A 27,107-nucleotide genomic window follows, 5' to 3' on the forward strand; every position below is an offset into this window, starting at 1 on the left:
ACAGCCATGCATTTCCTACCAGTGTTATGAGAGGGCATCTCCATATCCAAGAACCCCATTTTCTACATATCCAAACATGAGACCCATGATTGAGAACCGCGGGCCCGAGCCTCTGGGAGCCAACTTCTTTGTGACATCAGCCATCGTGACCACAGAGCTGTAATGTAATTTCCGGCCTAGCATGGTCAGGGCTTCTGTACCAACTGACTGGCTCATCGTCCTGGCTTTGGTATGAAATCTTCGATCAATCTGGAAGAATGTTTTCTTCGACTGCAGAAAAGCTTTCTATACTGATTAGTCCTCGTTCTCGATTGCTGGTGTTCATTATGCACAGGTAGACAGTTGGGGGACATAGAGAAGGAAAGTGTCGGAAAAGGACTTGAGGTAGGTAACGGTGCCCACCATCAACTACGAAATTTTGAACTTCTGCTGACCGTTGATCTTCGGTCAAAAGGTGTTGTTTCGCCAATGACGTAATGCAGAGATATGCTAGCAAGTAACACAACGCAGTACAATTAACCACCAGAAAGCTCCGATACTCGAATGTCCCGATTCAGTATATCTTTAACAAAATCAAGAGTTCTGGCTCAATATCACATCCGCAGCCTTCTCGCCCACCATGTATGTTGATACGGCAGTAAAGGTGCCAGGAATTCGAGGATAGACGGAAGCATCAACGACTCTCAAGCCAGCAACTCCACGTACCCTAAAGCTCGAATCCAACACAGCCATTGGATCATTATCGGCACCAATGGGACAGGTAGAAGAAGCGTGGTGACCCCAAGCGGTGTCCTTGATGTACTGCTTTATGTCATCGTCGGCCCTGACGCCAGCACCGGGCAGTTCCTCTCTAATGGGGATCAACTGACGGGAGAAAGCATCGCGAGTCAGTTTTACGGTCTCAGTCATGGCTTGTAGGTCGGCGTTGAAATCCCCCGAGCCAGTGTCGAAGTAGTTGTAGACAATATTAGGCACGTCCAAGGGGTCGGACGAGCGAAGTGTCACGGAGCCGGCAGTGTTACGAGGATGCGACTTCAGAATTGCCCAGCTGAACCAATCATGCTCAACGGTCGCGTTGACACTGTAGTTAGGGAAATATCCACGGAAGTTGACGGGGCCTCCAAAGGCAAATACGTCCCACTCGTTCCTCTCAGCGACGGTGCTCTTGTAGAACATGGTCGCCGCAAAGCCCGAGGACTCGTAGATACCTCGGTCTCCGAGAATAGGAGTTTTCCACCGCGTCAGGCAGGGGTCGCTTTGTCCATAGAACCCAAAAGTGCACCCGTTCAGCGCGCTGAAACTGGCCGGCGTGCGGCCCTGAACCGTGATCTCATAGTGGTCCTGAAGGTTCGTCCCTACGCCCGGCAGGTCCTTGATGACGGGAATGCCGAAGCGGCTCAGCTCTGCGGCCGGGCCAATGCCACTCAACTTGAGGAGCTGGGGAGAGTTGTATGCGCCACCAGCAATGACGACCTCGCGGGACGCGGTTGCCGTGCCGCGGACACCGGACCCGGCGTTGCGTGAGCGAGGGCTCGCGCGGTACAGGTACTTGCCGTCGACAAACTCAACACCCGTGGCCTTTGGCGGAGACGAATTATTAAAGAGAACCTTGGTTACGTGGCAGTTCATGCGGACGTCGAGGGGGTACCGCTTGCTGCCATTGGGGTTCTTTGCGTCGCGGACAGCGACGATGAACTCCCGTGAGCCGACACGATGAGCGTCGTTGGTTGAGATAGGAATCTGGTAGTATCCAGGCCGCGTATCACGGTCGGAAGCTGCACTATTGCCATCGCCAGCAAGGAGCGTGGCGAGGTTGAAGACCAGGTTCGTCTGGTTTCCGAGAGCAAAAGCACCTCCAGTTACCAAACTGAGAAGCTGAGGGTCCAGCAGGGCAAGGTTCAGCGGTGCAGTCTCGGTGCTAAGCCAGCCGCTGTAGCCGTGACCCGTGGCAAGCGGCAACAGGTAGCGGTTGTTTTCCATGCGAATGAAGTAATTGCGCATATTATTCGCTGACCACGACTGGTCACCGGTGAGGCTGGCAATGTAGTCGAAATCTGAACGGTGAGGATACACCGCGATTAAAGCGTTATGAGCAGTACACCCTCCAAGAGTGCCGGTACGGGGATACAGCGTTCCCTTCATCGTGGAACCGGGGGGCGGGTTGAGGCCGGTATACTCGCCGCCGCCTGGAGTCTCGTAAGAGGTCTTGAAATCGCGCGCCTGTCTCGCGTCGTCGACGTAATGGCGAACGAAGAAATCCCAGGCCATGGAGTCATCTTCGGTGGATTTTGCTTGGTAGGCCGGAACGGTGTAATTCTCGTTGGCTCCCTGATCGTCACCGGCTTCGACGAGAAGGGTTTTACGGCCCGCGAGGGCGAGGCGGGCGGCCAAGACGCCGCCACCAGCGCCGGAGCCGACAACTATAAATTCATAGCCGGTCAGGTCGACGGCAGCAACGCGCGGTATTGCCGTGGCCAATAGGCCCAGCAATTTTGTGAATCTCATGGTGTTGGGTGGCGGATGATATGTTTCTTTAAATCTAGTTAGTATTTGGACAAGAAAGGTGATTGATGATTTACCTTGAGGTCCCAACCAAGCGTTAATATCGTCCCGTAGACCTCAGAGTCTGACTGTTGACCGGAGCGAGTTCTGCAAAAGGATGTCCCTGGTCTTATAAGCAGCGATCGACAAAACAAGTGCACGTGGTGATGGTCTCTCTAAGGTCGCATCTGACGTGCAGACAAACTGCAGAGACTCGGCATGACGACAACTTCCCCCTTGATATTTGTACATCTTCGTTGTCTTTGCACCTATGATTAGCCTGTGTCGGCTGCATCAAAGCTTGGAGCCCCTGCTCGATTCCGGGGCTTCTGGGCGGCGCAGACATGCTTGCTAGCTCAGCACTCTAAGACACCTACTAACACTTTCTTGGTCTGCTCAAGCTTTTGGGGAGGTTCAAAAGTCTCAATACTTCAACAACGCAATTAATTATGGCGTAGGGCTGGGAGAGCATCTACCTCCGCTGTCAAGGGCTGAGGGATTTGTACTTAGCCCCTAGATGTGAGGGATTTCGAAGTGGCGCTGCGACACAAACCCGCATTCTTCGTTGCGTACTTAAACAGCGGCGTCGGGTTTGAAGACGTTGCTGAGCTTGTGTTGCTTTTCGGATCGTGTTCGGTTCAACCGTTCGGGACACGATCATCGATCGCCTGATGTAGAAACGGCTTTTCCAATTTGGTCATCTGCTGTTTTCTTACTGAAACTTTCTGACTCTTGTCGTCTGAATGGCCTCTTGCCATCCTACCTACTCTTTGAAATTTTGATGTGGTTATACTTCACTAAAGCGGACGGGATAGCTCCTCGTCGAGCAGGGTTTACCATGTCTTTTCTATCTTGTTTTGTTTTATTTTAGGCCAACACTTCAAGCTGAAGAGCAGCAGGCCTCCACGAGCTCCAAGCTCAAGCTGGCGCGATGACGATCGCCACCGCGGAGTTGCGTTCAGCGATGTGCTAAGACATTTAGCGCTGCCTTTTTTGTCCTGGCGGTTCGCTAGTCTCATCTTAGTACTTGTCTCGCATCTTTGTCTTGAGCGACGCGATGCAACGCTGAACGTTAGTCGTTGGCAATTTCTGCCCCGCACGGAAGATAAAGGACTCCGATTGGGACCATGTGGTGACTTTGTTTCTCCAGCGTGAGGTAGTGGACGTGAGATGGCTGGTAGTGCTAGGTTCTACTTACTCATTTCTCGGTGTGGTTGGGAGGTCAAGCTCGCATGCCAAGAGTCCGGCGAATGAGATGACGAAGATGGCACTTGGAGGTGTGCAAGGAGGGGGGGAAAAGCAATTGAGTTGGCTCTTGTTTCTGCTAAATGACGGTTGGCTGAACGGAAGGCAGATTCTACCCATAGGTACAAGTGAGAAAACAAGGACGTGTCTACATGTCTTACCAAAAACACGCAGCCATCCTCTGGCATTTTTCTCCAGGTACTATTGAAAACTTACCAATTAGGAGTCATTATCGCACCAGGCTCTGAAGACACGCGAAATGCCTGAACTTAGACTCACGACCAATTTTTCCCCCGACTCCTCCCTGACATCCAGTAACAACCCTCCATTTCACAACCGCTAGAAAAACAATTGCAACTACTGCTGATGCCACCGACCGCGTGCGTCCGGACATCGGCGCATCTGTTTTTCCCGATGCTCTAGGCCATATTTGTGATACGCACTGGCTGTTTAGCATTTGGCCTCTCGACGTTGCCAGTCAACGAAGCAGCACAGACTGAAGCTTTGATATATCAATGTTCGTGTCCTTCGGATTGACTGTCGCAAAACTCGCAAGCAGAACACAAGATCGTCGACGATGTGGTTGTCGAAGATAGCTAGCCGATTCGGGGAATAAGCCTGCAGAAACTTTAACGCTTATACACCCGAGTGCTGTCGATCATTTTCCTATCATCGAGCAAGCAGCAAACCGGCGTTTTTCTCAGGCTCCGCCCTGAAGTCATTGTAGTTTCATTACGATAATCTTATGCGACAAGAAAAACAGACTCCAAGATCACCACTTGGTCGGACTCCGTCCGGTGGCTTATCGCGCCGGTCTAGACGAGCTGTCCCACTTGGCCAAACCCATTCCATCTAACCCCTCGTGAAGCGATCCTCTGTACAACTCCACTCAACGACGCAGAAGCGAGACGACAACGGCCCTAACCCACAGATAATCATCTTCCGGCCAGTTCCGTGGCACCAATCCGGTGTATCCATCGCCAAACATCCTGCATCTGTAGTGTAGGGGTTATCATCCCAGCCTTCCATTTCTCAATGAATGACAGCTGGGGACTCGAGTTCGAGTCTCGACAGATGCAAATTTACGGAAATTCTTTTGTGCTTTCCTTTTTAGCAACAGATCTTGTTTCAGTTGGGTTCATCCTCTCAAGAGTCATCGTCAATCCAGTCCATGACGAAAGCACGCGCACGCTTTGCGAATTTTGGCTTTTACCGCATGTTTGCCATGTCATGGTCTGCTGTAGGGGAGCCGGGCGATAGCTTCCAGCACAGGGTGTGCCGTCGAGCTGCCCTTAGGGCTATGGGACGCGCAGCTGCTCAATTACTAGTCGCTTGGTGTGGCAGTTTTCAACCCCAGTATCAACCTACCAACCGCTAGGCACAACAGTGACACTCAACTGCACCTAAGAAGTTTCGACAGGATGCAACCGCCTCTGATAGGGGTTGCTGTCAGACCTATGAAAACTTCAAGGCCGACTAATGAAACAAATGAGAGAGTTCGGACCTTAGCACATACAACTGAGAGAACCAGCCCGTTCAGGATCGTTCTTCGACCGATGGCCAGATGTTACGGCTCGTCTACCTACAAACTAGTTTGACGGGATGCCTCAAGAATTGTTGAGCCTAAGTTTTAGATTCTTACTTGGCTTGGCTGATGAACTGACATCGTGTTACAGGTTATGATTCATCGTTAGTTACTACCCTATGAAAAAGTCTGACAATTATTTTGACCAGGCGAGAAGCAGACGATTCTTCGACCGGTCTACGAAGAGGAATTGACAGCTCCCACTAAATCGTAAATGTCCCATTGAGTCTCAAATCCCGACTGCTCGCTCCAACGAAAACACCGTACTCCCCCTCCGCAAGTCGCCACTGCTGCGCAACCACATCCCATACGCTCAGGTCTCTCCTCGTCAGCTGGAACTCCACAGTCGCGCTCCCACCTGCCTCAATGAACACCCTCTCGAAGCCCCTCAACTGTCTCGCCGGCGTGCCCTCAACGGGGATGCCAACATACAGCTGCGCGACCTCGTAGCCCGCCAGCTCACCAGTGTTCTGTACCTGCACTGAGACGGAGTACACGTCTTCCCACAGGGCCGGGTGTCCGCCCTGCACGATTGCTACGTTGGGATCAGGAACCCCAGCCACAGGCGTTCCCACAGGCGACGTTGAGAGGGAAGAGTACTCGAACGTGGTGTAGGATAGCCCGAAGCCGAACTCGTACCTCGGCAAGATGCCGTCGCGGTCAAAGGCGCGGTAGTCGATAAACAGGCCCTCAGAAAAGTTGTCCTGAGGGAACGGGCCCGGGTCGACACTCGAGTTGAGCAGGGCGCCATAGTCCGACTCGGCGTGCACGACTGTGTAGGGGAGTCTTCCACTGGGGTTGACGTCGCCATAGAGGATGTCGGTGAGGGAGTGGCCGGATTCTTGGCCGGGAAGTCCAGCAAAGAGGATTGCGGTCACGTTAGGGTGGTCAGCCCAGGCGTCGACTACTCGTGTTCCTATGTAGTGTCAGTTATGATTTTCCATGGTCACGGAGTTGAGGTCAATTACCTGCAGAGTGTAGGACGACGATGGTGTTGGAGCAGTTCGCAGCAACGTTGTTGACCAAGTTATCGCTGAACTCGTCGGAAAGACTTGGGCGGTCGTATCCCTCCGAGGCCCACGCGTTGATGAACACCAAGCATGCCTCGGAGTTCACGTAATTGGGTTGTGGGTTTTCCGAGTAGAAATCCCACTTGACCACCCCGCCATCTGCGATAACACGTTCCTGGATGGCCTGGAAAGGGCTAATGACATACGGCGGCGTCGTGGTTCCCGAGCCGCCACCGGCGGTGAGCGTACCGTTGTATGTGTCCTCTAGTTGCGTCCCAAAACTGGGGCCGTAACTGGTGCTGGTCCACGGCGTACCGGGAACTATGGCATCATACCCGTACAAGGTGAGGAATTTGGGGCTCTTGAGCGGCAAAGTTCCGTTGACATTCTTGACGAGCACGGTCCCCGCAGCCCCGATCTCACGAATGAGAGCCTTGTGTCCGTTCTGCACGTCGACGGGCGCGTGCTTCTGGAGGTTAGAGTAGACCCCCACGGCAGGATAGTCGTCGCCGTCTTGGCCAATGTAGTACCACGCGGCGAGAATGCGGGTGGTCATGTCCTCGGCCCGCTCGCGGGTTACACTGCCGTTGTTTACGGCCTCGACAAGGGCGGAGCCCCAGAAGGCCTCGTTGGGCATGACGAGGTCGAGGCCAGCGTTTGCAGTCGCGACGCCAGCGTGTTGGGCACCCCCTGTGTGTTGTTAATACCATGGATGAGGGAAGACTGGGGGGCGATGACTTACAGTCACTGACCACAAAGCCTTCGAAGCCAAGTTCTGTCTTCAGAACTCCGTTAAGCAGCTTCGAGTTCTGGCATCCGTAAGAGTTGTTGGCGCGGTTGTAAGAGCACATGACCGACGCGGCGCCCTCCTTCAGGGCATCCATAAAGGGGAAAACGTAAAGCTCGTGTAGCGTCCTGTCGTCGACATTGGAAGAAGCCGCCTCTCCCTCGGCCTCATCGGGGATGCGCCGGTACTCCTGCTCGTTGAGCAGCCAATGCTTCGCACAGGCGATGGTGCCCGCGTCTTGCATTCCCTTGGTAATGCCACCGACCCCAACGGACGAAAGGTAGGGGTCGTTAGACAGCCCTTCCCAGTTACGTCCGCCACGAGCAATGCGTCCAAGAGGTCCACCAACGGGGCCAAGACCGACGTTGATTCCCTTTCCGCGAAACTCAGAGCCGAGGGCCACCCCGTATGCGTGGGAGAGGTTGCGGTCCCAAGTGGCGCCAAGGTGTATGCCCGAAGGGAAGGCAGAGACGAACTCTTGACTACGGACGCCGTCAGGTCCGTCTTGAAGGCAGATGGGCGCGATGCCGAGACGGGGCACGGAGCCGGTGTTACCCGTGCAGAGACCCGACCAGCCGTGTGTGAAGTTGGCGAGCTCCTCGACAGTCATTTGGGAGGCGAGTAACTTTGCGCGTTGGTAGGCCGAGGCCCAGGCGTCGCTGGAAGTTCCATTTCCGACAGCTGGTATTTGTTAGTTTACCTGCGTTATCATGCAAAGTAGGAGAAGGAGAGATAGAGGCGACTGACGAGATGGGTAGACAGGAGGGCTCTGGCCATAGTAGGGGTCGGTCTCGTTGGTATAGCTGGTCTGAGCGGCGCAAAGCGTTAGGCCGGCGAGGGCCGTAGCCAGCGTGGAAGCCAAAGTCTTCACCATCTTTTCCGGGATCGAAGAGCACAATGAGCACGAGTCACATCCAACATCAACAAAGCTCAGAAACACGGCGGCTTAAGAAGTTTTCCAATTCACTCCTCAAGGTACCTCGGGCCCAGATTTGTCGACGGCCGAGATATCCCCCCCGGTACCGCGGCACAATGTCGGACACACGGTCGGTCCTTCTCCATCATGGTGTTCTCATGATCAAGAACATGACAGAGGGTCACCGCCGGAACCCTTCTCCCAGCGCGAGAGGTCATGACAATGAGATCATCGAGAACCCGAAGGCAGCCACTTGAACAAGCAATCTCGTAGTATCTGTGGGGAAACCATGCAGGAGGTTCCATCCCAACGGTGCGGGGGTGGGGTGTTTGTTCTCTTTCTAGCTAGGACGCTTGACCGTTGGTGTCGTTGTAGTTTGTCAACGTTGGTCATCTCAAATGGGTCTGAAGGCTCTTCGGCGGTATTCTTCGCGGGGAAATCGTGGGGAAACAAAGATGGACAGGGGTGATTGGGTGGCATGCCGGAGAATATCCCCAAGCAACAACGTGATGCGGTGCCGGTATGTGGGCGAGTGCGGGGAAAATCGTAGGATTGGGGCCGGCTGAAGTCCCGTTACGGGCTGGTCACCCCGAGGACGGGAACCTGTTCGGCAATGAGGTCGATGAATCTTGGCCGAGGTCTGTTTGTCAGTACTGATTCAACCCCAATATTTGTCCATCAGTCTTGATTCAAGACGGGGTGACGTCCGAGGTGGCTAGTCAGCTCCTCGCGATGGGCATGTCGAATATGAATTGTGGACAAGTCTCATGGCCGATGACTCGCGATTGGTGTCGTTAAATCTTCCGTACTCATCGGTAAGTCGAATTAAGTTGATCAGGGTTCGCAGATGGGGTATCTCGAATTCTGGACGAGGTGGCGATACCGGTAAACAAGTGGGGTTGCTGTAACCTCGGTCATTGCTGGCTGCGAGGCCACTGAATACGCAGCCATTTGTCTCGATTGTCATGCCTGACGCACTCCGATTTCGACCTAGAAATGACCTGACGGGTGCCATTGATACTTGTTAAGGCCCCATCTATCTGGGCGGACCTCTTCAAGAGCCCCTCCGGCACAACAGAGCTCCACGCGTGGCTGCTTTACCGGCTGTTCTATCCAAGTCCGAGATGGCACTTGTGCTAGCATTAGGGGCTGTGGTTGTGTGGAAGGGATCGCACCGCAACCGCAGCAGAAGTGAGGTGACGAAATTGCCAGCAATGCTGTGTTTGCGATCCAGCCTTCGGTACGGAGAGTAGTGGTTTCACGCCATGAATGGTCTTTAGCGCTCGCCTTGTCGTGGTTTTAGCACCCCTACTTGACGCAACCTTGAACCGCTGTCAGCCTCCAACTTGTCGGGTTCGAAATGATGTGAGCGGGTTTACGCGCCATCATCGATAGGGTAAACAAACTCATGATAGTCCTCTCCAGAGGTCCCTTTGGTAACAGAGGGCAAAGGTCTAACAATCTCCTGGATTATGACCATGGCTAAGACATAAGCTTACTGGCTAATCATAGGCTATTGGTTAAGAGGAGAAGCTCGCAGGTCAACATCAGTATCTCAGAACGAGACGTTCCCTCATAGACAGCGGCGGTGGTTTCCAGGCTGTTATCAGGCCTATGATGAAATCTCGCCGTTTTCCGAAGGTCGAGATCGGGTGATTCAGTAATGATGTCTACGAAATCTTGTGGTAGAACTGGCGAGATGCAGATGGCGGAACTCTTGACGAGCCACACGCAGAAGCTGTAAAGCCGCAGTCGAGTCAATACAGGTCTGACGCGAAACAGCTTGACTGTTCCAGATGTTGCCCAGCTACGCGCTACTGCAAACCTCAGTCTTCGCAACTCGACGATGCGGCCTCATGGGTTACCGCATCCTTGGACCAACATGCGGTAGCCGGCTTATCCTAGCGAAAGCCCCAAGCTGAACGGTGCCTCGAATGGCAAAGCACCCTTAGAAGGGAAGCTGAGCAGCAGCCGGATCGGGACTGAGAGCCTCAACAATGACGAACGGATACTGGCTTGTGGCTCAGACAGGGCTAGTCGAATACAGGATTGCCGTCGGCTAGTTGCTGGAGCTCAAGCTTGAGTCGGCTCTGTCATCTATAACTCATGAGGTAAGGGCTTTTCAGAATGACGAAGCTAAGAGCTCTAGCTGCTGACGACTTCAAGCTCAACCATGTTGGTTTGGAAGAATTCGAACCGGCACGCGTGCCAGATGGTGCCTGGTTTCATCGCATGTTGACTGAAAGGTTGTTTCAGTCAATCGCCCTGGCGGGGTCTAGGCCCCTCTTTTTGGCGGTTCTAGAACATATTGAAGGTGGGGATGAACTGATGCAAAACTAGGTTGAGACCGCGACGTCAGACGTCGACACGAGAGAGTGAGTGAGAAGAGCTTGCAAGCTGGGGTGAGGGAGATGGCATCTGGGACGCTGAGTATCAGAACGGAAGTTCCAGGTTCCAGATGGATTCCGGTCGCAGCGACAACCGGGCGGTGTGATATCATTTGGATCGCTCGGATTAGCGCTGAAGACCGTACCGCTACTAGAGAAAGACGGAGAGCTACGGGGAGCTCCCAGGCAAGAGGACCCACCAATGCGAGTCATGTCCAATCAGATCTCTTGGAATCTCGCTTGTCCAGGGGAAGGTCTCCACTTGGTGGCCTGTGTGACATAAGGCTGCACCGCGAACAGCCAGAAGAGCACCCTTGGCCCTGGCCAGAAAGGTGCCTTTACATAGTGTAGCGTCACAGTGTCACGGAGTCACGGAGAGCGCTGCAGAGAGTCACTGTGCTGCTGCCGACGGCCGATAAGGATAACACACCTGACCGAGCTCCAACCTTATCGCGACATCATCCTCGTCGCCTACACCATCCCATCCCATCCCATCCCATCCCATCTCCCGCCATCACCTTTCTCTCCTTCTTTCTCATTACTCTCGCTCCGCCTTCTCTTCTCAACTAACGCCCCTTCCGTCTCTTCTTAGTATCACCTAATCTTTTTATTCCTCCTCTTAAATATGCATCGCTTCAATTCTTGACCTCGCCTGTCGTGAAGAACTTGCTCTCCCCCATTCAACATGGCCAATTCCCCGTCGCACCGGAGCCCAGCCTCGTCCACCTCGGCTGGCCGAGACTCCGGCTCCCTTTCACATTCCAGAGACCGCCGTGATGTGCCGTCCTCCACATCCGCTGACGCTGCTGCCGACCCTGTGCCGGTTGAGACACTGGTGGAACACCTGCTCGCCGCCAAACGCTCCTTATCGTCAATAACCGCCGTCCTGCGCGCGAACGAGATTGCCACCGATGCCCGCCAAGCCCACGAGGAGGCTGTCGTCCTCTACGCCGAGACCCAGTTCCTGCAGCGCGCCATCTCGGAACAGCTGGCGCTCTTGCTCAAGGTCCGCCGGGGTCTCAAGAGGACCTACGATGCCGGCAAGCGCGACTTCAAAAACCTTGTCAAGACCATGGATGCGACCAACGAGAAGCTCCAGGAGACCATGGCCATGCTCAAGAACACCACAGTCGAGCCCGTCTTCCGACCGCCTGGCGAAGAGCGGCGCAACTTGATGGATTTCGTCGACGAGAAGAGCGTCTACGTCATGGTCGAGGCTCTGAAGCAGAGCCTTGGCGAGCTGCAGGTGCGACAAGCTGACCTTGGTGTCCTACCCATGTCCCTACTGTATCCCAGCTAACACCGGCATGTTACAGTCCATCCAAACTTCTTTCGACGGCGATCTTCTACGATTCGACGACGACTTGCGTGCCCTCAAAAAGACGATCACGGCGTCACCGCTGCCTCGCGTGCCCTCCGACTCCTCTGCATACGACCCCATACCTGAGCTTCTCGGCTCGCTTGTGGACCACTCACATTGCATGGCACAACTCTTAACGTCTCTGACGAAGCATTTTGACCTTTGTGTCACAGCAGTCCGGACGACGGAAGGCGGCGCTGCCCTCGCCCGTCGGAGGGCGGCCGAGGTGACGCAGTCGCAGGGTGGTGATAGCGTGTCAATATCCGGCGTGATTGCCGACCAGGAATCACACATGCCCGATCTTGACCCCATTACGTCGCAAGACCGCGCAGACATGCTGGAGATCGTCGTCAGCGATGCATCAGAGGTCGACAGCGTTATCCAGGAGCTCAATGAGCGGCTACAGGCCATGGAGGAGGACTTTGCTGCCATGACGCAGCAAACGGAGCAGATCAAGGCGGCGTTTCTTGGGACACTAGATGCGTTTACTACCCTGGAAGAGATGGGCGGTCGCATGGCCAGTTACATTGCTAGTGAGGCGGAATTCCTGCAACGATGGGATGACGAGCGGTATACCATCTACAACAAGCTTGGAGAGATGGATGGCCTCAGAGACTTTTACGAAAAGTACTCAAACGCCTACGATAACCTCATCTTGGAAGTCGAGCGGCGGCGCATGGTGGAGGATAAGATCACCAGCATATGGAAGAAAGCCAAGGATAGCGTCGACAAATTGATGGAGAACGACCGGCGGGAGCGCGAAGGCTTCCGTCAAGATATTGGCGAATTCATTCCGACGGACCTATGGCCCGGCATGGATGGTGGGATGAAGCGGTGGGAGCTTGTCGCTGTCGACGACGGCACCGCAGAGGACGACGCTAGTGGCTGCCAAAGAAGTACCCCAGCGCTGGATAGAAGTGTTGTGGACGCCGCCAGGGACAGATTGGACCGAAGCCAGCAGAGGTGATAGCGTTGCATTTGGGTCGCAGCTTCTTTACGATAAGAGTCAGGGGGCTGTCATTTTTAGGGTTGTTTTATTGGAGTTTAAGGATCGGGCAAAGACGGGGATGGCCTTCAGCTGGGCGCGGGACACGATACGGACGGCGGCAACGTCTCTTCTCCAACTTTTATCTGGTTGGCCACTTCATTCTCTTCTGTGTCTTGTATGAAATTGTTACTTGCACATCTCTTAGGATAACGGGTCCACGCAACTTCGGTCGATTTGTGACACCCTCTGTCATGATGCATCAGACATCCTAGCTCGTGATGCTTTCAACTCAAAAGCATACAGCTTGTAACATGCGGGCGGGTAAGGCTCTCCCGCTCATGATTAGATATCGCTCACATCTCTATCTGTACCGGTCTCCCATCTACAGTAGTCTGGCAGTCAAGCAGCGCATTCACCAAGCTAGATGCGAGGTCTACCACTGTAAGCCGTTAATCAATCCGATCTATTTGCACTCGTCTTCGAGTTTCTTTAGTAAGCCATGTATCCACGCAAATGCTGGAGGGAATAATAAGAAATTAGACAATGACAGCCACCGTTCCTTTCCGCAGATCCCGCCCGTACTACTCATCTTCTACGCGGGCTGCAAACCTTTTGTCCCCCTTCCACCAACTTTTTTCTTCATTCTGGGCTGGGTTTTCTTTTGGCTCGAGCACCTCACCTCCAATGACCGGGTAGACCGTCTCCGTGGCCCCGACTTCTTCAGGCCTGGCTTTCTGGTCAAGCGGCGTGGAACCCCTGCTACTCAGCATCCGGACGTCAGCCCCACGCTTGACCAGAAGGGTTTTAACCTTTCTCTGGCCGTGTGCAACCGCAAGGTGCAGAGGCGTCTCCCCTTTGGCATCCTGCACGTCTAAGAAGGCGCCAAACCGCAACAGCGTCTCGACAATCTCAACATGCCCAAGGTATGCCGCAGTGTGCATCGCCGTCCTCTTCCGCCGAGAAATAGTCATGTGCACATCGGCTCCTCTGTTCAGCAAAAGCTCAACAACCTTTTTGTACCCTTGGGAAACCGCTACATGAAGGGCTGTCAGTCCTTTGCTGTCTTGGGCGTCAATGGCTGCCTCTTGATCCAGAAGCATGCCGACGATGGTAACGTCGCCCCAGGATGCTGCGTGGTGCAGAGGGGATCGCCTCTCGTCATCCATCGCGTTCACAAGTTGGCCGCTGGCTTCTCGGATCAAGGCTTGGCAGACTTCTACATGTTCGCCCTGGATGGCACAATGGAGAGCTGTGCGCCTGTTTGAGTCAACTCGCCTCGGATCCGCCCCGCTTTCCAGCAGCAGCCAGAGAACAGAGGTGCTTCCCGCGATGGCCGCAGCATGAAGCGGTGTCTGCCCGTGACGGTCGCCAGTGTGGACGAGGAAGTCGGCAGCCTTCTGAATGAGAGCACGGGAGGCGTCTAGATTCTCACTCTGGATAGCGCAGTGGAGAGATGTCCGCCCATGCGAATCGACTCGTTTGGGATCCGCTCCATTGTCCAACAGCAGTGTTACCATGGCGTTGCTCCCTGCCATCGCAGCGATATGAAGCGGCGTTTGTCCGTTTTGATCCACGGCATTAATGAGGTAACCACCGTCTTTTCGAAGCAACATTTGGCAAACTTCTGAATCAGTGCTCCCTATAGCGCAATGAAGCACCGTACGGTTCTGGGAGTCCAGGCGTCTCGGATCCGCTCCATTCTCGAGGAGCAACCACGCGGCAGAACTGGCTCCTCCCAAAGCAGCAAGGTGCAAAGGAGTCAGGCCATGATTCCCGGCCTGTGCATTAACATTGGCCTTGCTTTCTAACAGCAGCCATAGAAGATTCATCGAGGTCTTGATGCTGTCTGCACCACAGCAGCCCTTTACCACCGCGTGCAGCGGCTGCATGCCTTGGTTGTCCGGTTTGTTGACGTCTGCTCGAGCCTGTAGCAGCAGCCATGCAGTCATTGTGCGGTTGTAGTTTATCGCCCATCGCAAGGCCGTGAAGCCCTCGGTATCAGTGGAGTCGAGATCCACGCGCCGTTTGATGAGAAACTTGATCATGTCTTCTTGGCCCTCCTGCGCTGCCCACTTCAGCAGGGTCCAACTATTGCAGCCTGAGACCTTCACCGACGCTCCGTGATGAACGAGGGACTTTATGATTGGTTTATAGCCCTCGTGGGCTGCCCAACGTAAAGCCGTGTAGCCGTCCTGATCAGACGCGTCCACCTCCGCTCCAGCCTTCAACAACGCCTCCACAGTCTTGAGCTGTCCGTATTTGGCCGCCCATCTGAGACAGGTGTAGCACTCGGAATCCTCAAGCTCGAGATTCAGGCTGCCAGATCTCAACATCACGTTGATCAACTCCCCGTCCCCCGCTATGATTGCCCTGTGCAGAGCTGTTCGCTTGTCGACGTTTGGAACGTTCAAATCTGCACCCTCTTGGATGAGAAACTCCATAAAGGGCCGGCGTCCATGGGTTGCCGCCCAGTGTAGCGGCGTCTCCCCTCGCTTGGTCTGCGCGTTGAGGTTGATGTCTTTGTTGTTTGCAATTGCCTTCTTGACCAACTTTTCGAGGCCGAAGAAGGCGGAAATGTGCACACCGGAAACATTTGCTTCATGCGAGACCCGAGGGTCAGTAATGACGCGCAATGCAGTGTCTAGCTTGCCTTTGTCCGAGACAAAACGCCAGGCCAGCTTATATAGGTCTCCCTTGGCCCCCGTTGATTTGTTCAAGTGAATACCCCAGAAGTTTGCGGCGTAGCTAAGGAGAGGATACTGTCGACAAATGTCAACCATGCTTGACTCATTCGGTCTTTCGATGCTTGAAGGTATCCCTGCGAGACAGTATAGACACGTCTTCGTCAGCATTGACTTTAATATCGACTCTTCGCCTGGAAAAACGACTGCCTGGTTTTTCCTTAGATATTCCCCAGCGGTGCTGTGAGTGAGGCGGATTATTCTCTTGCTGTCTACGGCTGTTGAAACGACCACAATACCAACGCATGCCGATATCAGCGCGTCTTCAATGCCAACGATTTCCGAAGCTTTGGGTAGTTGCCATGTATGTGATCTAACATCACCTACACTATTGCGGATCGCAAGGGCATGCGTCAGTTCGTCGACAGTAAGCTGCCGTTCCGCGTGTATCAGCCAGTTAAATGCGTTTATTGCTAAATCGCGCTGGGGCTTGTCCTGTTTGTTGATCCGCTCCAACGCCGCCGCATATACCGCATCTGGACTTGTGGACAGCTGGGCCAAATTGCTCTTCAACCCAACCAGAGTGTGGGTAGATGCTAGGGATTGGATATGTAGATGAGCGAGAAGAAACCTGCATTGGGCCATGAACAGTCAGCAGGAATCGTGACAGCGAGGACGCGTGATGAACAGAGACACTTACATTCCGTGGGACTTCTCGATGATGGTTTCCAAAGCCTGTTGCTTAAACAAGGGATCTTCTTTGCACCCTTCCTTGACTATTCCGTTCAATTGAGGGCGGCTTTCAATGAACTTGTGGAAATATGCATTGAGGTCATCGTTGTTAGCGGTAATTGAAAGTTTGCAACCCGGATTAATCAGAGTACCGAACTTAGTGACGGGCCGTGATGTAAACATTAGATGGAAGTTGTCGGGGAGCTCTTTACAGGCTACCAGAAACTTGTTCAATGTGTTGGTTTCCACATCGTCAAGGCATTCATCTAATGCGTCTATCACGAAATATATCCTCTCAAGGCCTTTTGCTTGGGACTTGAGCATCTTAAGGTATTCGCGCTCACACGGCATCTGCTGGGTACTTTTCCAAAGGTTGTGTGCTTCCTGAATCTTGGTGGATACGTGTTTAGTACCATGCAATAGTTGATTTAATGCGCTGCAAAGGAGGTTTGTAAGGCAATGGGCTTGGTGTTGCCTATGGTCAAAGTAGATGTAGATGCAGGCGACATCGTCGTTAGTCGAAAAATGAGACAGAAGGTGATTTATGACTATGGACCTAGAAGCATATTTGATAATTAGCTTGGTTCGACAGACGGCAAGTAAAAAATAGACGATGACTCCGTACGACAAGACAGTCTTTCCCGTGCCCGCTGGAGATGCATTAGTGTTCAGTTCACTCTTTGCTCGGCTGGCTTTGCGACAAGTGCTTACGATTGCCATAACACCACAACTTTCGCAAGCTGCCGTCGCGCCACATGTCTTGAAAGTCTGTAGAGTTCAAAAACCACCGGCCAGCTTTAGGGGTCTTCTGGGCGGTCTCCAACGATTCAGCATGGACTTTTTCGAAATTGAGTGGCTTCGAAATGTGCTTCAGCCATTCGACCGGGTTGGATCTAGGATCGCACTCTTTCTTACGTGAATAGCTATTCGGAATACGGGAATACATGCCTGAACTAACCGTTCCGAGCTGCATCATGCCCATAATATGCTACACCAGCTCGGGCGTCAGCTCTCTCACGGCGAACCCTTAGTCTCTGCTTTGCGATCTCAAGAAATCCATACCAAAGTTCATAGCACCGCCCCCTGAGTGATACTTGGTCGTGTTTCCCATGGCAATTTCCGAGTAGCTTCCGGTGGAGACGAGACCCCTTCCGCTGTCAGAAATGTGCTGCGTAACATTCGTGGCATTGGCCCCATCGAACTCCGAGTCTGGGAGGGACGGCTCTACTTCGGCGAGGGACTTGATGGCTTTCTCCAACTTTTCGATCTGCCCCAGAGATTCCGCATGCGCTTTGAAGGCATGGTGGATTGCCAACACCTTAAGCTTGTTCAGGATGTCCTGCATCAGTGCCTCGACCTTGTGCGCTTTGCCAAATGGTACCACCTTTGTACGGTAGAAGCGGACGAAGGCAGACCATTCCTGTGCGCCCTTTTCCCGCTGGTTTCCAGGCTCTATCTCGCTGAAGATATCCTCGATCGTTTTGGCTCGTTTCAGACATTCTGTGAGAGCGGGCTGAATTGCACTTTTGACATTTTCATCTGGCTTGTCAATGTCGAGGCTTTGTTGGGCGAGGTCTAGTGTTTCTTTTACCAGAGGGAGACTACGTCCTACCTCGGCAAAGGCTTTAGGAAGGTCTTTGATATGCTTGATCGTATCGAAAGCCGCCAAAAGTGACTGGATCACGGTGATAGTCGAGGCTGTAATGCTAAGAGGATCCATTGTGAAAACTCCAAGCTTGTTCTATGTGATATAATGTTAGTCTTAGGTGGTGTCTTGACTACTGGCATAGGGTAAATGGGTGACTTACAAGGGAACATGGGCAGCAATACTCAGAGCGTGGAAGCGATGACCGTAACGCAATAACGGATTCCGTTGAGATGTCAATCAATAGAACTGCGAAGGGCATAAGTAAACATACTCCGACAGTCTCAGAATGCTTCAAGGCGAAGTACTTAATTCTCCATATCAACGTCCCATCCATGCATGACTGGGCAACAGCTAATGCACATCATACGCGTGACTTTTTGCATTTCGGTAAGCAGGAAGCTCTAGAGAGGCCAATCGACCCTCCCTTAGGACCCATAAAACTATTGACGGCCAGAACAGCCCTCACTGGTCCGACAGCCTCATTTGAAATCAACTCGTAATTAATGCGCAGCATGCATCGCCTCGCTGTGCGCCGAATAGACTGCCGCTGTTGGAGTTCGTTGCATGCATGTGCAATGCACGACAGTCTCCCTACATGTTCACAATGCCAAGTATGCTGCAAGTCCTATGCTACTACTGCAGTTTCATCGGCCTCTAGATCATTCAACACTGGCCCAGTTTTCCTAATGTCATCCGTTGTACTACTACGCGCAGTATTGGCTGGCACGAACCTTGATAAGACGTCTACCCTACTCAATGGTCCGGATGAACCAGCAACCTTGGAGAACTTCTTCTGAATGAATTCCGTTCGCGACTTTTTGCTCTTATCGTCAAGTTTGGGGTGCCTGACAACGTTGCTGAACCTCGCTGCTGCGCCGCGAAGCTGACATGGCTTCATGCATCCTCCAGCGCTAACGCCAAGCGCCAAAAGCAGGAAGGTCCTCCGAATGTTGTGTGGTAGCTATCGAGCTGTGCATGACATCTAGGCTAAATTCTGCAGCATTGGAAGCAGGCTGCGGCTAGGCAGAAACTGTTCTTTGTAAGGGCAACCGATATCAAAGGCGGCCCATGGCGTTCTGAGCTGGTGGGAAACCCCAGTAGGTGGCTTGCCAAACAACCTCTACGGCGTTAGGATTTGGGTGAGACTAATGTCAGTGGTAGCTGGCGCATAGGCGGTGGATTGGCAAATGGGATACCGACAGTGTTGGGGCATCTTTATCATATACCATCTATCCAAGAGAGGTCGCATTTACTTTGTCCAAAAACCATGGCTTCCTTTCTTTCAAGGGAGGAAACCCAACCGGCCTCTAGTTCGAAAATCAACCCTCATCACTTATGCTCTCATGACCTCGTCGTCTCGCCTGCTCACCAAAATTTCTATGAGTGATATACTTGTGAAGGTCTGAGCAGCGTAAGTGAACAATTGTCAGCTTGTCGTCAGGTTTCCGGACACTGTACGAACATGTACCAGTCTACACCATTGCCACTTCGCCGTCAACTCGTCCCATCCCCACATCCTGGGGACCAAAACAGTTGCGAAGCAGAACCTCACCACAGCTTTTTTGGAGACAGTGATGACGGCAGCATCTGGAGTGACTCAGAATCCGAAGAACCTAATCATCAAGACAAAGGAACAAAGATTGACATCAACACTAACGCCGTGTCTCGTCGGCAAAGACCACGCCCCCGCAAGCACCCAGTCCTCGACGATACTTACACCGATCAAGGCAATTGGGACCAGAGTCAATACACCCGGCGCCCAGGTGGCCAAGCTGTTCCGTACCATCAACCCGTCAACCCCTTTTCTCCGGCAGGAGGCCCGAATCCAGAATCACGGCCTCCGTTTGGCCCCAATCCCCAAGTCCAGCATCGCCCTGCACGTAGTGCACCTTTCCCGACCGTTCAGAGCGACATGGCGCATGAGAACCCGTTTGCGCCGCGATCAATACCGTGGAATGGCTACCAGGCTGGACCATATCATGATGATATACCGCCTCTTAGACAGGAGCCTCAACCAATGTGGAATCCAGCAGTTGATTATTTCACGACGAAACCAGGTCCTTCGCCCGCAGTCCCGCAACATCCATATCCTTACCCGGATCCAAGGACTCAGTACCACGGGGACTACATGCCCGCCCAGCACCCGCCTGATCCGTATCCAGTATCTGAGCCCGTCCTTCCGTCTCGAACACGGCGGCGGCCGCCGCCTCCGACGACCGAAGTTCCTTCGCAAGACCAGAACTTTGAGCACCTTCAGAGGCGGCTAAAGGCCATGGAGATAGACAACCGTCACGAGAAGAGCTTGCGTCAAGCCAGGAAAGAGCAGGAACGAGCCGATCGGCAGAAGATGGACATGGAAACCAAGTTTGATCAGTTGCGGATGGGCATTGAGAGAAGCTTTAAGGCTGATATCCGAGACGCAGTCCATGACATCCGAAGAGAGATCCAGCTAAGTCAATCCGAGTCACAATCAGAGCCTGGCAGAATGCCACCAGGGACGGACAGAGGCAGGAGAGGCTACACCGCACCAGCTCGGTCTATCCACGGCAATCGAGGTGTCTGGGAAGGAAGACAGGAGAGGGAGCAGGACCTTTTGAGCCAAGAGTTTGCTCAGTTTATGGAAGGGAAGAGAAGACTCCATCCACAGGTATCCACTCCAGGAGTGGTCTTTGGCAACGGAGCGCAAGCGGGCCCAGGGTCAGCACGAGGGTCCCGGATGGATCCTGAAGTGCGGAGCGAAATCGAGACCATCATCTACGACATGTTTGGAGGGCCTGACATGGTAGAGCAATTCCAGCGGCGAGCGCCATCGCGGTCGGTGAACAGAAGAGCAGCTTCAGACGTCTACAATCCTCGCACCGCATCACAAGCCGACCCATGGGACTGGCACCATGGGGCCTATAACCGCGTGAACCCTGCCTTGACCGATCCAAATGTCCCTCGACGCTCGCCAGTTCGGGTGACCTTCGAGCAGGACGCCTATGCCAGACCGATAGCAGCAACCAATCGTCCAACCGATGAGAGGGACTGGTTAGGAGTACCGCCTAAATCGCGAAAGCTCCGCCGCCGACGAGAGGACGCGGGGGGTGGACCAACTGCTTCTCAGCTGCAGAACGCCGGTCGCCAGCAACCACCACCACCACTTGAAACAAGTGGTGCAAGGCACCATGCCGGCATGAGCGCGCAGGATGCCCGATTCTGGGGCGAAGTGGTCAACGGTGAGGTCAGCGCCAGCGCCAACGCAATGGCATACCAGGAGAACATAAACAACAACGGAGTGCAGCAAGGTTGGTCAGGCAATCCGGCCAGACCATTGACTCAGCGTGACCGGTACAGAAGTGCTGCTACATACGAAGACGAGTACGCCGGTGAGAGCTTCACGGACGACGAGTCTGACACCTCGGACATGTTCCCTAAGCGCGATGCGAGTTATCCGGAGTTCCCAGCCGGGCACCCGGACCTGAGGCATCATGTTCAGCTACCTCGGGCTCCAGACCCTGCGCCGTTTCTTCGACAACACGGGATTTAGCAGCCCAGGTCTGGGGCCGACGCAGGAACAAATAGAGAAAAGGGAGAGAGACGTGGTGCTTTGCTGGAGTTGTGAAGCTGAAGCGACATAACACAATTATAAACTAATTAGAAGATGTTCAGAGTTTCGCCAAAACACCTCATGTTGACGGCTGTAAGTCGGCTAATGAGCCTTATTGATGAGGAAAGTAATTGCTATAAATTCATACATGGACTCGGCCCACTCAGTGATTGCCATTTATGCAAGTACACTTATAACCTATGCTAGGGTTCACTTCTCGCCACATGGTATAGAGAAGGAGTCGCTCACGAGTTTGCTCGGTTATGGTTCGAGCGTCGTCTGATAAGCTTTGACGGCTCACGCAGCTGGCACCACTGAGTGATGGGCCATGTTCGTAGCACTTGGCGTTTGCAAGAGTCGGCGACCCCACTCTCTCGATTGAGTTGTGACATCTGGGGTCCAAACGTGACTATAGCACGACCATTAAAGGATCGAATCGCCTGTTTTGGTACATGGTATTTACGGAGGGTTGTTCGGATCGGCATCAGCTCCCAAGTCGAAAGAGTCAGGCCCTCCGGACGGCGGGAGGCTGACCGGTAGGAGACGGCGTTGTGGGGGAAGACGGTACGCTACGTATGTAGTGACAGTTAAGGATCCCACCGACGAAATTTAACCTTGGTGTTTATTCGATGGAGTCCTGCGAACTGCGTGGCTCCGCAGCCTCTAATTTGAGCAGGGGCAGGGAGAGTGGGTGGGAACTGGAGTGGCACAGTTGTGGGCAGTTGGGCTGGTTGGCACAGTGGTGTTGGATTTTGGGAGCCGATGTCTCGCTTGGCCAAGGTGACTGGGGCGTGTTGAAGATGCCGATATCCGAGAGGTTTGTCTCATTCATTGGGTGCGGACATGCACGTTGTGCCTGGTTGCTGTGAACATGTTTGCATCACACTCCCAACGTCGTCATCGGTCTGTGGTCGGTCCGTGTAAGCACGATTTCGCGATTGTTGAACTGAACAGGGTCCAACAGGATCTGGTTTAAAAAGATCAGTTCATCGCATGTGTAGTATGATTCGGATTCGGACCAGGGAGAGTTCGTTTTGTGTGTGAAAAAGACGTGCCGGCCCGCAAGCAGAAAACACACTGCTTTCCGGAGACCATTACATAAGCCAAACCTAGATTGGAGCTTGGGTGGAGCACCGCCAAGACCAGGAAGGCCCAAACAAGCCTTGGCACGTGACTCTCGGCAATTCGACGCGTAACCCCTGTGCAGCTGATGGACGCTGCAACCCGCTGCGTCCCCCTGCGGCGAAGGCGATTTCACTGCGGTTATCCTTGCGGATAGGCCTGTGTCTGCCCAATGACGTTACCATATGCAACGCACGGGTCGAAAACCAGCTGGATTAGCTTTTAAACTTACGCTGTAGTTTGAGTGCAAGTTCAGGGCAGGGAGGGGTGGCGCTGAAGCTGTTACGGACGGCCCCAAGCCGAGGGGGGACCAAAGAGGGAAGAGGCGCTTGCTTCCGTTATTAGTTGTCAAATAGCTCCGTCATGGAAAGCGCACATCATTCCAAGCCCCTCGATGACCGACTGAGACCCGTCATTTTCTTCTTCTTTTCCCTCTGGTGTTTGTTATTCCCCCGTCGTCTACCGACGGACCTTTCATCAATCGCGTTCTTAATCGTCGACTGTACGGTCAAACACCCGACTCCTCCTCGTCGCATCCTTCGCCCATCCTTCATCTGGACCAGCGCCGTCGTCGGGTCTCCAAGAGCATGTCGCAACCATACGGCCAGTCGGCTGGCTACTACGGCGGCCAGCCTCCACAGCCGCCCTACGATCCCAAGTACGCGCAACAGTACAATAACAACAACAACAACAACGGCTACCAGCAAGATTACCAGCAGGGCTACGCTCAGCCGCCGCCGCAAGGATACGACAATGGCAGCAATGGGTACGGATACAATGCGCCGCCTCAGGGCTACGACCCGGAGAAGTACACCTTCGAGGAGGCTTTCAAGATCGACAAGCCCAAGTGGAATGATCTCTGGGCCGCCATTCTGGTACGCACCTCACCCCTGTCTCGACGACACAAACGATGCGCGACAACAGCGCTAACACCCCTTTGCAGTTCATCGCCGTCTTCCTTGGCTTCGCCGCCGTCTCGGGCCTGACGATATCGGGTTACTCTGCGACCAAGAACCTCAATGGTGGCGGAATCTACGACGGCGGCAACACCTTTGGCCTCAGCACAAACACCATTGTCCTCTTCGCATTCGTCCTCGCTGTCGCCATTGTCTTGAGTTATGCCTATGTTTGGATGGCCCGCCTCTTCCCCAAGGCCTTCATTTGGGTCACCGGCATCCTGAACATCGTCTTCGCCTTCGTCACCGCAATCTACATGCTCTCGCGCCGCTACTACTCTGGTGGCATCGTGTTTCTGATCTTTGGCGTCTTTCTCATTATCGCCTTCATCAGCTGGATCCCGCGCATCCCCTTCTCCGCCCTCATGCTCAAGACCTCCATCAAGGTCTCCAAGCAGTACGGTCACGTCTACCTCGTTTCGTTCTTGGGAGGCATGCTCGGCGCTGCTTTTGCGGCATGGTATTCCGTCACTCTCGTTGCGACTTACTCCAAGTACCAACCATCGCCGAACAACCCACAATGCAGCAACGGCCAGTGCAGTCAGGGCAAGGTCATTGGGTTGATTGTCTTCATCACTTTCGCCATGTACTGGATCTCAGAGGTCCTCAAGAACGTCATCCACGTCACTATTTCGGGCGTCTACGGCTCATGGTACTTCTGCGTCAACAACTTTCCCAAGGGCGCCACCCGCGGCGCGCTGAAGCGTTCGTTGACCTACAGCTTCGGCTCCATCAGCTTTGGTAGCTTGATCGTCGCCATCATCAACTTCCTCCGCCACCTTTGCTCTGTCGCTAGGTCGCAAGCTGCCGGGGACGGCAACATTGTCGGCTACGTCCTCTTCTGCATCCTGGGCTGCCTCATCTCGTTGCTGGACTGGGCTGTCAGCTTCCTGAACCGATACGCCTTCTCTCACATTGCGCTTTACGGCAAGGCCTATATCCCCGCCGCAAAGGACACATGGAAAATGATCAAGGACCGCGGCATCGACGCCCTTATCAACGTGAGTACACCTCTGCTCTTCATATTTAACAAACCTGGTAGCTGACCATTGTCTAGGAATGTCTCATTGGCCCCGTCCTCTCTTTCGGTGCCACCTTCATCGGCTACGCCTGCGCGTTCCTTGCCTACCTCTACATGGTCTTCACCAACCCTGCTTACAACCAGAGTGGCAATTACACACCCGTCGTCGTTGCCTTCTCCTTCCTCATCGGCCTCCAAATCGCCAACGTCTTCACGACGCCCATCTCGAGCGGTATCGACACAATCTTTGTTGCTTCGGCTTGGGACCCTCAGGTGTTGATGCGCGATCACCCTCAGCTCTATGATGAGATGATCCGAGTTTATCCTCATGTCCAACAGGCTATCCACGCCTAAGGTCTGAGGGTTTCTGGTGTCACTCGAGGTTGCGACTGGGATGTCTCTTGAAGAGATGGCGTACGAAATTGGATACCCAAGGACTGGTGTGATTTATGTAGTATACTGCACTAATTGATCATTGTTTATTTATGGATCAAAACTGCTTGAGACCCAGCATGGACGTACCAAACCGTCCGGACAATGTATTTGACTAGGCAAAAATGCACATGCGACATGTACGGGAGCAAAAGGTATCATGTCCCTGGCAAGGCTCGAACTTGCGACCTTTGGATGTCTATGTCTGAAGACAGAGTCATATGCGAATGATGATATGAGACCAACGCTCTTCCAACTGAGCCACAGAGACAGCTACTTGTATCCGGGATCGCTTGGTAGCAGGTAATGTACAGCGACTATGGGCAGGCGAGGAGAAAAGTAACTTAGTAACAACGAAGGACAAAAGAATTGACCAGCCTGGGGGTCGAACCCAGAATCTCCTGATTACACGACTATGATCTCTGAGGAGAACACGAATCGTAGTCAGACGCCTTGCCATTGGGCCAACCGGCCGATTGGAACAAGTCCCGAATGTGGAACTGCTATTGGGAAATCCGAGGAAACGAATATCCAAGAAGGGTTCGCAAACGGGTCATGGAGGCTTGCGTAAATGAGTGAAGAGTTTTTACAGACTTTTCACGATGGCTTGCGGGTCGTGTTGGGGTAGTACGACAGGATGGCCCGGTCGGGGACGAGCACGGGGCTGCGGGGCTGGTGGACGGAGGGCCGGGTGGGGGCCCGGAGGTGCTGACCTCGGGTGCGGGTGACTGCGGTGCTTGGGCGGTGCAGGCGGGCGACGCAAAGTCGGCAAAGACAGTGGATCAGACGTCACTGCCTGTCTTCCGGTGACCTCTATTGTTCCAATCAGCCTTAGTCACCGACCGTGCTGGCTTTGGCATTGGCTACGAGGAGAGAGGAGATGGCAATAAGCGGATGGAACCGCATGTGTTCAGACAAGAACTTGATCAGCACTGACTTGGGAAGTTGGAGACCGGTAACTATGTTTGCCAACAATTTGTTTTTCCAGGTATCTACTCGGATTTCCATTGTACAAGCATGGTAAATGAGTGTTTGATATACCCCAAAACTGCGAGCCCGATCGTTCTCATTGCAAGAGCATTGTAAGGAAACATCAAACAATGCGCCGTCTTCCGACTCTATATCTCTCCGTCGCGTTTCGACGTTCGATTCCAAGCCATTACGTTTCTTTCTAGGCCTTTGACTACCTCCTGATGTCCCCCGGCACTTTGTTGCAAAGCTTATGATGCTCGGTGCCGCCCTCCATCTCAACTACCTAGGCCACAGCTAATTTCCCTACCTGGTGTCAAAGTCAATATGGAGGAATGATTGCAGTACCCCTGTCGACTAAAACTGTCTCGTCGAATCTCTCGTCATCATATTCAACCCGTTTCCAAGTTCTCAGACAGCTATTGGTTGTATCAAGCTCCCAGACCCGCGTCTGCCGATGATAGTACTTCCCATCGTAACATGCATAAGCCCCAAACCCGCCAGCGCCACCGTAGCATAGCCAAGGGCCAGGGGCATGATGAGGTGGAAAGCTTCTATCAGTGGTTTCATCCGGTGGGATTATACCACAGTAGTCGTTGACATGATCATGCCCACATACCACAGCCGCCACACCTTCTTCTGCCAAGGCTTCGTAGAAGTGTGAGTTGGTACCCGAGCACATCGTTGGTTCTCCCTTCCTCCCCGTACGTATAACGAGTCTTTTGTCCTCGTACTCTGGGAGCGGTATGTGTATGAAAGTGAGAGTAAGATGAGAATCGTGGGGGCCCATGGTATTGTTCACAGCACGTTCCCTTCGCAGGTTTTGAGATGTGCGCTTGAACCAGTCAATTTGACTTGGTTGGATGCAATCATAGTCTTCGTCTCGGACACCAGTCTGGATCTCCCCATGCGAGTCGAGGAAGTATAACGTAGACAATGGTGATTCCGAGTCTGGCCCTTGTCCAAAAATCTGGACGAAGTAGTTGCCTACGCCGTCGACCTCCTCCGGGCCCGGCTGGCAAAGACTAAAAGGCAATTCCTGAAGTATTGAAATTTGTGCTTTTCCTGAGTGATAGAGTCAGCATAAGCGCTAATATGAGAAATAAGCATCAAATGGATACGCACGAGAGAGCGCATG

At 53.4% G+C, this 27,107-nt stretch overlaps 7 protein-coding genes and 3 non-coding genes across 10 annotated transcripts; 4 read left to right on the forward strand and 6 right to left on the reverse strand.

Annotated features, from left to right (window-relative positions):
* Window positions 1–573: 573 nt before the first annotated feature.
* ColSpa_07967 (oxygen-dependent choline dehydrogenase) lies at window positions 574–2,505 on the reverse strand (the record flags this gene model as incomplete). Its single annotated transcript, XM_049274179.1, has 1 exon — window positions 574–2,505. The coding sequence occupies one exon, from the start codon at window positions 2,503–2,505 to the stop codon at window positions 574–576; it is 1,932 nt and encodes a 643-aa protein (XP_049130136.1).
* A 2,272-nt stretch (window positions 2,506–4,777) lies between these two features.
* Window positions 4,778–4,865, forward strand: ColSpa_tRNA_213. The gene is given in 2 exon segments: window positions 4,778–4,814; window positions 4,831–4,865. It is a non-coding gene; the product is annotated as a tRNA-Gly (tRNA).
* A 709-nt stretch (window positions 4,866–5,574) lies between these two features.
* ColSpa_07968 (putative beta-glucosidase M) lies at window positions 5,575–8,042 on the reverse strand (the record flags this gene model as incomplete). The annotated part of the gene is made up of 4 exons (XM_049274180.1): window positions 5,575–6,287; window positions 6,340–7,071; window positions 7,124–7,849; window positions 7,916–8,042. The coding sequence occupies 4 exons, from the start codon at window positions 8,040–8,042 to the stop codon at window positions 5,575–5,577; spliced, it is 2,298 nt and encodes a 765-aa protein (XP_049130137.1).
* Window positions 8,043–11,156: 3,114 nt separating this feature from the next.
* Window positions 11,157–12,798, forward strand: ColSpa_07969 (autophagy-related protein 17; the record flags this gene model as incomplete). Its single annotated transcript, XM_049274181.1, has 2 exons — window positions 11,157–11,717; window positions 11,788–12,798. 2 exons carry the CDS (start codon window positions 11,157–11,159, stop codon window positions 12,796–12,798), a joined length of 1,572 nt encoding a protein of 523 aa, XP_049130138.1.
* A 602-nt stretch (window positions 12,799–13,400) lies between these two features.
* Window positions 13,401–15,599, reverse strand: ColSpa_07970 (ankyrin-1; the record flags this gene model as incomplete). Its single annotated transcript, XM_049274182.1, has 1 exon — window positions 13,401–15,599. The coding sequence occupies one exon, from the start codon at window positions 15,597–15,599 to the stop codon at window positions 13,401–13,403; it is 2,199 nt and encodes a 732-aa protein (XP_049130139.1).
* Window positions 15,600–17,259: 1,660 nt separating this feature from the next.
* On the reverse strand, window positions 17,260–17,952 carry ColSpa_07971 (uncharacterized protein; the record flags this gene model as incomplete). Its single annotated transcript, XM_049274183.1, has 1 exon — window positions 17,260–17,952. One exon carries the CDS (start codon window positions 17,950–17,952, stop codon window positions 17,260–17,262), a length of 693 nt encoding a protein of 230 aa, XP_049130140.1.
* A 1,840-nt stretch (window positions 17,953–19,792) lies between these two features.
* Window positions 19,793–21,409, forward strand: ColSpa_07972 (uncharacterized protein; the record flags this gene model as incomplete). The annotated part of the gene is made up of 1 exon (XM_049274184.1): window positions 19,793–21,409. The coding sequence occupies one exon, from the start codon at window positions 19,793–19,795 to the stop codon at window positions 21,407–21,409; it is 1,617 nt and encodes a 538-aa protein (XP_049130141.1).
* Window positions 21,410–23,178: 1,769 nt separating this feature from the next.
* Window positions 23,179–24,922, forward strand: ColSpa_07973 (protein PNS1; the record flags this gene model as incomplete). Its single annotated transcript, XM_049274185.1, has 3 exons — window positions 23,179–23,466; window positions 23,535–24,548; window positions 24,605–24,922. 3 exons carry the CDS (start codon window positions 23,179–23,181, stop codon window positions 24,920–24,922), a joined length of 1,620 nt encoding a protein of 539 aa, XP_049130142.1.
* A 239-nt stretch (window positions 24,923–25,161) lies between these two features.
* ColSpa_tRNA_222 lies at window positions 25,162–25,271 on the reverse strand. Its single transcript has 2 exons — window positions 25,235–25,271; window positions 25,162–25,197 (listed from the first exon to the last, which is right to left on the reverse strand). It is a non-coding gene; the product is annotated as a tRNA-Met (tRNA).
* A 99-nt stretch (window positions 25,272–25,370) lies between these two features.
* On the reverse strand, window positions 25,371–25,474 carry ColSpa_tRNA_221. The gene is made up of 2 exons: window positions 25,439–25,474; window positions 25,371–25,406 (listed from the first exon to the last, which is right to left on the reverse strand). It is a non-coding gene; the product is annotated as a tRNA-Arg (tRNA).
* Between the last annotated feature and the right edge of the window lie 1,633 nt (window positions 25,475–27,107).

Source organism: Colletotrichum spaethianum (assembly GCF_022836535.1).
Source record: "Colletotrichum spaethianum MAFF 239500 DNA, contig21, whole genome shotgun sequence".
Taxonomy (NCBI): domain Eukaryota; kingdom Fungi; phylum Ascomycota; class Sordariomycetes; order Glomerellales; family Glomerellaceae; genus Colletotrichum; species Colletotrichum spaethianum.